An 8,681-nucleotide genomic window follows, 5' to 3' on the forward strand; every position below is an offset into this window, starting at 1 on the left:
TTACAAATAATAATCATTAAAAGTGCAAAGTGGGAAAGTAAATATTTAAAGGAAAACACAGCTAAAAGCAATACAAAAATTCCACTGTCAAATTGGTGACACCGTGATCAAACAATAAAAGAGATCAAATGTTATACGCAATGAATTATTTTGTAATTAAAAATTTGGACCAATGAAATAAAAAATAATTGTAGTTAATCAAAGCAGAACCATTTTGATCAATGAAAAGTTTAAACGAGAGAATAAATGCTATTACGCCATAACTATGCAATGGGAAGCTATTCAATGACAAGTCGATTTTTTGCCAACCAATGGAAAATTAACTCTGAAAATTTTACTGATAGAGACTACACCAATAAAAAAATATTTGAAAAATACAATTGTCAAATTTTATAAATTATTTGCCATTGAACTGAAAAATAAAGGTGATAAAATTTAATATTCACAAAAATTAAAAGAAACACGAGGAAATGTAATAAATATAGTTAATAAAATTGAAAATGTAAAATTTTATAAATAATTCAATAATATTTCGTAGTAAATATGCATTGCGTAATTTTATTAGGAATTGAAAGATATTAACCATTGGGCAGCGTGTAGCACGGTGGTAAGCCATATAGCTTGACGTGCTGAACTCACAGGGTTCGATTCTCGCTGTCCCATGAAAATATCAAATATGATACTAATACATGTAGCACGGTGGTAAGCCATATAGCTTGACGTGCTGAACTCATAGAGTTCGATTCTCCCTGCCTCATGAAAATATGAAATGCAATCCTAATGCATGCTGCTCTACAGATCCATCAGGTTCCTATCCCGAACCTACTGAGATGTATGGAATTTATACCATCAGTCGATTCCTGAATCTCTTTTACAACGTACTCTGTTCTACAGCTGCTACGTGCTTAATAGCTTAGCCTCGACGAGCGCAGAGTCAACGGCGCGCGTCCATCTAGCAGACAGCGCTCTTTCGCCGCATACAATATTTTATTCCTTATAATAAAAAACATTTTAAATATTCACATAAACAGCTTTATCCAGCAGCTGCACTACCAATAGCGCAACAAGCATTGGTAGATGGGTTTTCAGTTGAATGTAACAGAAATAAATTTAGCAAAATCGAACGTCTATATAGAGAGAATAAATGTATCACATCTCGGTCAGGAAATTAGATGACTGAAAGTTTCGAATCACTTTTCATTAACTGTTGATTGTTAAAATATATTATTTTGTTAAAATGTTATAAAATGTATTAAATGATTGTTAAAATATATTATATTAATCAAAATATTGCTTATCATTTTCAGCTTTTTGAAAAATTTTTTACAGCTTGTCGAAACTAAAAATGAAATATTTTTGAATGATAAAATTTCCTTAAGAAGAGAAAACAAAATGATACAAACTGCTAAAAAGAAATAACATGAGCAAATGCCTGAAACGTTCACACTGAAAGAGAATATTTAGAACAGCGTTATGAGGCTGCATAGGTTGTAACGGTCTCAGATGGTCTTTTCAGACTATGTATTTATTTGGATTTTGGGATCTGGTGTTATGACCCCAACTACGAAATGCCTGTTTGTCGTCTTTTATGTCAATGAATTGTTATGTAACTGAACTTGCACTTTTAAGCTTCCATACCTTTATTATAATAATAACAACTTTTGATACAGACATGTTGATGAATTTGAAATGATCTCTATGTGGAGGTGGTTGGCTTGTCATAACACTTGCGACACATTTTGTAGACGTGCTCTGTGCAGCACGGCACCTAGCATAATTCACATTTTTTTATCTTTCTTTGGTCGATTTATCACAATGAGGTGTCAGTATGAGCCCCTAAGCGCCTCTAATAACCTTTTTCATATGCTCGAACAAACTTCAATATATAAATATTCCACTTTTCGATTCAGAGTGTTTTCTAAACGATTTCTACCACATTCTAACAGAAATAGCCTTCTTTGAGACAATAAGAATCCCCGAATTTTTTGGTATGTAGCTCACTAGTGTAAGTTATCTGTAAAAATTGGAAATGAAATCACCCTGGCAAAAAGCAGATAGAAACAATTTATCTACTGAATCTCAAACATGCAAAGGAGAACGATCATTTTGCAGATATCCTTCCAGCAGTACTGCTTTACTTGCCTTTCGCTGATTCTTCTGGCAGTACTTGTTACTGCTTTTACATTAAATTCTGCCAAACGGGAAGTATTTCTCCTGCCAACAATATTTAACTTCAATTCCAGGAATTATCACAGGCTCTAACCGCTGTTTATACAGTCTAAATTGCCTATATTAACAATAGAATCAAATGTTACTTTGACATCGGTCATCCCATTGTTATGCTTCTTCCATACAGCTGGGATGGTAAATATTTGCTAAATGTAAAGTGAACATTTTCGACTAATGATTAAAAAATAACTGTCACAATAAACATTCTATTTTTAACAAGTCCAGTTAACATGATAAAAAAATGATAAAAAACATTTAAAAAATAAAATTGTCAAATTTTATAAAATATTTGCTGTTGAATTAAAAATAAAAATGATAAAATTTAATATTCACAAAAATTAAAAAGAACATAAGAGCAATGCAAAAAAATATAATAGTAAAATTGGATATGTAAAATTTTATAAATAATGCAATGTTTCGTAGTAAATATGCATTGCGTAATTATATTAGGAATTGAAAGATATTAACCGTCGGGCAGCGTGTAGCACGGTGGTAAGCCATACAGCTTGACGTGCTGAACTCATAGGGTTCGATTCTCGCTTCCCCATGAAAATATCAAATATGATCCTAATGCATGTAGCACGGTGGTAAGCTATATAGCTTGACGTGCTGAACTCATAGGGTTTGATTCTCGCTGCCTCATGAAAATATCATGATATAATCGTAATGTGCGTTGCTCTACATCAGCATATTGGTCGCCACGTTTATGTAGTCGAAAGTCATGCAGTCTAACGTGCAATCCAAAGGGGAATCAGAAGCTCATCTAGAACCGGAGCACCCCTCCAAACATTTTGTTCCAGAATGCTTACAGTGTGCGAAGGATACCTCCTTTTCACCAAAAGATTAAATAAGAATTCCTCTAAATGAGCATTCAAAAAAGAGACCATATTAGCATTCATACAAATTTTTCAATTGCACTGGCAATTAATAATGTGAACCTTAACAACTGGTCGCATATGCAGCTCTGCCCTGCAGTTATAATTTTTTACAGTATTTCTTGTTTGTAGGTATTGTGTTTGTTAAATCTGTTAAAAATTTTGTTTTCATTTTGGTCAAATTTTTTTATCCAATTTTATTTATTCTATAAATATTTATCTACAATTGTTCTTTTGCTAAATAATTATTTGCTATTTTTGTTTTCTAGTGTGTTTTCTAATTGCTTTAAATGTAATTTCAGTTGCTCTGCTCAGCGATCAGTTGTCTGATTAATTCACATAATCGAATACAGTATCGCCCTTATTCATAGTATATTGCTGTAGATCACATAAACTTACATCTGTGAATTAAACGAGAAAGAACAGACATGGTAAAAAATTCCATTTAAACAAATATCATTAAAATTTAATGCTAGAAATAAAATACTGTTAATAAATATTATGAATTATTATTTTCAAATAATTGTAGTCTACAGATTACAATAAAATGATTTCAGAAAAAATTAGTGATATTTTATTTATTCATAATTTTATTAAATGAACATATAAAATAAATATCAATTTCACAAATTTAAGCTTACGCATTAAACGTCAAAGTAATAACAAGTTAAAATGAATTACAATACAGAATAATACGAGTAGGAATAATCATTCTTTGTCGGCAGTTTTATTTCCAGTATGATCTGGATGTTGATTGCAGCTAAGTTTAACAAGCTTTTCATACAATTTTTCAGCTCCACGACAGCTTTGCATAAAGAGCCAAAGGAAAAAAGTTAATTTTAGCAACCAATAAAATGAGAAAATGTCGCCAATAAAGTGAGCAAAAAAATCACCAATGGTAAACAAACCAAAAGTAACCCAATAAAGCATCCATTGATTAAAATTGATTTTTTCTTCGACTTCGATCTCCATAATCGTTTTCATTGCTGAAAATCCGTTAAAAATAAAAATGATAAAATTTAATATTCGCAAAAATTAAAAAGAACATGAGAGCAATGCAAAAAAATATAAATAATAAAGTTGGAAATGAAAAAATTTACAAATAATGTAATGTTTCGTAGTAAATATGCATTGCGTAATTTTATTAGGAATTGAAAGATATTAACCATTGGGCAGCGTGTAGCACGGTGGTAAGCCATATAGCTTGACGTGCTGAACTCATAGAGTTCGATTCTCCCTGCCTCATGAAAATATCATGATATAAACGCAATGCGTGCTGCTCTACATCAACGCATTGGTCGGCACGTTTATGTAGTCGAAAGTCATGCAGTCTAACGTGCATATCAAAGCGGAATCAGAAGCTTTTTCACAACCGGAGCACCACTCTAACCATTTTATTCCAGAATGCTTACAGTGTGCGAAGCGATATTTATCGTTGGGCAGCGTGTAGCACGGTGGTAAGCCATATAGCTTGACGTGCTGAAGTCATAGGGTTCGATTCTCGCTTCCCCATGAAAATATCAAATATGATCCTAATGCATGCTGCTCTATCCTGTTGTGCGTGTTCGCCTCATTTGTTTGAATAGGTCTTAGACATCGGTTTAGTACCCAGTTTCTCCCCCATGAAAATACCCGGGCAGCCGATACGGAAAAGGAGGATAAGAAGTAATTTCTCAAAACCTGTAATGATAATGTCTCTCAATGTGCATTCAAAAAACTGGACCATTTCAATATTCACATAAAATCCTTGAACTAGCACTAGCAATTAATGTAAATCCTAAGAACTGGTCATTTTGTTAATGACCACTTTTTTCTTCAATTTGCCAAAAATCTTTCCAACAAATGAGTCTTGATTGCTAATTGCATTGGTGATATCCACTCAAATATTTCGAATAATTTCTGTTATTTTGAAACAATGTATGCAACGAACAACTGTTCACTTTAAGCACATTCAACAAAGTAATTATCACATTCCTATGTAAGTATTCTTTCTTAAAATGATCAACACATATTTTTATTGTAAAAACAGTTTAAAAAATTCAAATAATTATAATATAACGTCATAATATATTTTCTTCTATTACAAAAAGAAATTGAAATTAAATAGATTACTACAGAAATTCATCCATACAACTCAAGCATATGGTACCACATTTTTTATGTAGGTATTGTTCAAAAAGTTATTCCTTTTATTGTTTATTTTTTCATGTTCAACAGAAATTAACTTGGAGAAATGGTAACTTGGTATGGTAAGAAACTTGGAGAAAATTTTCAAACTACCTTTGATAACGTCTGCAATGCATCAATATGCAATTATAAAGTTATAAACTCGTATAAACAGCAAGCATCATTCTTGAGGCTTCATCTTGCGTTGCAATGACTAGCGGCTAGTTGACAATCATTGCGGTTCAACAGCTATTGCAAAATTTGCATCTATTCAATGGGCAGATATTGTTTTAAATGTGCCAACTCGCAAAAACTGATGCAATGCATTTTCCAAAACTTCCAAATTATGGATTATTCTACAGAAAAAACAACTAGCATTCATTCAATAGTCTGAGGAGGATGGTTCATCATTTGACAATTCAAATTTCAGACACTGAAATAATTCATATAGCTCAGCTGAACGATTAACCTGCCAAGACTCGATAATCACAACAAGAACTATAACAGTAAAGTATGGTAACCCATGGACAAGTCACTGCGTGCTTTCTATATTTTGCAGGGTCCACCTTTTAGTTACGTTCGTGAGAAAAAATATTTATTTCACTTATTTTACAGGCTCTAGCATATTAACTTTGTTTAATGTTAGCGTAGAAGAGGACAAATGATCAGTGTAATAGTAAGAAAGGACAAAATCTGTATAATGTTTAAAAAAATTAGAACGAATGGTAGCATTGTTCCAAAAAAAATTAATGAGGAAAAATCAAGTTCGCTGCTGCCGTGTGAACATACTTGGTGCATGCAATGATCAGAACTCAGTCACAGGTAAACAGTCGGCAAGACGAAGCTTAGCTTTGCACATATAAGCTAATCACTAGTACGGAGATCCACGTGAAATTGAAAATGAAATGTGAAAATTAACAGATGATGTGCTAATAAGAAATTAACAGGTCACGACACAAATTAGGAATACATTATACAACTAAACATGATAAAATGCTTAATAATAGTGCATAGCAATTGATGATCAATGTAGAAAACAATACAGCATCATTTAATGAGTATCTATTTGACGTATGATCTAAAAATAATTGCTTCAGCATCGTCAAGAAGATTCTGGAAAGTGCAAAATCTGCTGTACATCGAATATAGCGCGTCAGCTCTTTGCTAAATGCTAGCATGGAAAAGGAAGCTGACGTCCCATAATTGTAAAAGTATATAAGCTACATAATATGTTTTTCTTCCTTTTTGAATTGGTCTGCATTCGCAAGCTACACTATGGAATATATAACACTTATTAGCAGTAAATAAGAACTGCACACGAGCATCTTATTCAGATTTACTGGAAGTCAGTTAGAATCTGTGCAAATAAGCAGTCTGTGGGCAATAGTCATTGGCGTGATTTGGTTTGCTTGGTAAAGAATATACATATAAACTAATGAGGATTTTACAAGCACTAAACCATGATTACCACTTTTCAAGACCAGTTTCTCCGTCGATTAATAAAGCAAGGCTTTCCTGAGGCAATGCTTTGTTGATTCTACATTTCCGTCTATGCAGCGAGGGGCTATATGTTCATTATGCCACATCTTCTACTACCCGCTGATCAACTGCTGTTTGTTGAAAGTGAATTTTCAAAAACATGAAAATCAATAAAAATAACAGATTGAAATGTAAAATACGTTTAATTACAATTGTGTATCGATTAGGTGCATCAATTCCTGCTTCTGCATATATGGCTATTTACTTTTATTTGTACTTTGAACGTTTCATTGCGAACCACCGTCAGAAACAACATATAGACATGAACATTGTTGTTCATTCATCATTAACTAAGTATGTCATAGCATGATTCATAATTAATCAATTAGGTCTCGTCTTAAGTTGGGGCTTTTATAATTTGACAAGATAAATGTGATGTGGCATAACATTTGTAATGTATTGCGATTTTATGCGATCAACAATATCTACATAAAGAATGCGCAAGAACATATTACAGTAGGTGCAGTAGTTTCCCCGTCACCAGCGTGCGTGCATAGGTGTGTTCCCGCGTTCTCTCGTTGTGTATTGTCTCTCTGTGTGTGTAATCTCATGTGCGTCATACTTTAGCTTGGTATTGTGTTGTCATTACAAGTAAAGTCTTTCCGTACATCAATCAGTTCACATACACAACAACATTAAAGAATTACCGCCCAGGACAAGGCCACCATAAAAGACATTTCCTGCCTTCACCATGCAGATCCATTTTATACCGCAGTTCACTGAAAAAGTGCCCAAATGCAATAATGAATTAAGTTGTTTAAATAAATCATTACTATTCAAAAATAAATTAATAATGCAATTTTCGTAGCAAAACAAATTGTTTTTAGAAAAAATAATAAACAACAACGACTGCAAATAAGAAAACGTACAGTTGAAAATTGTAAGGCTGAACCTGAGCGCATGTTAATTCAACTTAAGTCTATTTAAAGGTAGCTTCAAGCTCAGATGTTCATTTTCTGTTTGTCTGTGTTGCCGTGCGGTCGGTACTTTAAACACAATGATGAACGAACGGTGGTTTAACACAGTTGCCTTCATTGAAGAAATTACCAACTCACTGAAGAAGAAGAAGTACAACTGTGATTTATTCAATTTAATAGAAGAATTTGTCGACATCCTCGAACCTGACTATGAAACATTGGAATGCCTTTCTTTCAAAGAGGTAATAGATTTTTATTGTACTTTACGTTATTTGAAAAGTATCGTTGTTGGCACTGATGTTCAAGATCGAATGTTTCCCAAACTTGGAAAACTGATAGACAAATGCTATCAGTGTGCCGGTTTGGAAGCTTCTGAGAAGGATAACAAAAAATTTATAAATGACATCTCAAGCAATGGAATCACTAGTGAAAACAAGCCAATTCAAACAAAATCATCTGGTCATTCAAAGTTCATTTATAATCCAAGGAATCCGAAGTATCGTTATTATCATATTATTCAAGGATGGTTGAAAGAGCAGAAGACTGATGTGCCTGGGATATTTTCGACAGGAAGGTATGGTTATAAGCAAGTTTATTTGGATATACCAGAAAAAATGTTGGAAGATTTTCAAGAGAGGAACATACATTTCAAGCATACAATAGAAATGATGGCCAATGTTCAGATACATTTTTTGAAAAAGAAAGTTTCTATTATTGGAGAAGATGATAGAAGTATTGATGCGGCAATACTAATTTTTTTTGCATATAAATAATTATCCATCGTTTTTCAACATTGCGTGTGAAATGGTGTTAAAATATTTGATCAACATGGAAAATGTGACGAGCTTAACCTGATGTTCAATTTGAAACACTGGAACATGGCCTTGGAATGTTTCAAAAAAGGTCACGATTTCAAAATACAGTGAAGTGATGATAGATGGCTATCCATTGAAAG

The 8,681-nt window shown here is 32.9% G+C and overlaps 2 protein-coding genes across 2 annotated transcripts; one reads left to right on the plus strand and one right to left on the minus strand.

Moving 5' to 3' along the window:
* Positions 1 to 2,957: 2,957 nt before the first annotated feature.
* Tsp_01921 (conserved hypothetical protein) lies at positions 2,958 to 4,446 on the minus strand. Its single transcript, XM_003377687.1, has 3 exons — positions 4,271 to 4,446; positions 3,168 to 3,198; positions 2,958 to 3,086 (listed from the first exon to the last, which is right to left on the minus strand). Exons 1-3 carry the CDS (start codon positions 4,444 to 4,446, stop codon positions 2,958 to 2,960), a joined length of 336 nt encoding a protein of 111 aa, XP_003377735.1.
* Positions 4,447 to 7,806: 3,360 nt separating this feature from the next.
* On the plus strand, positions 7,807 to 8,430 carry Tsp_01920 (conserved hypothetical protein; the record flags this gene model as incomplete). The annotated part of the gene is made up of 1 exon (XM_003377688.1): positions 7,807 to 8,430. A coding segment is annotated over exon 1 (624 nt), but the record flags the coding sequence as incomplete, so codon positions are not given.
* Positions 8,431 to 8,681: the final 251 nt, after the last annotated feature.

This window comes from Trichinella spiralis (assembly GCF_000181795.1).
Source record: "Trichinella spiralis strain ISS 195 chromosome Unknown Scfld4, whole genome shotgun sequence".
Lineage (NCBI taxonomy): Eukaryota > Metazoa > Nematoda > Enoplea > Trichinellida > Trichinellidae > Trichinella > Trichinella spiralis.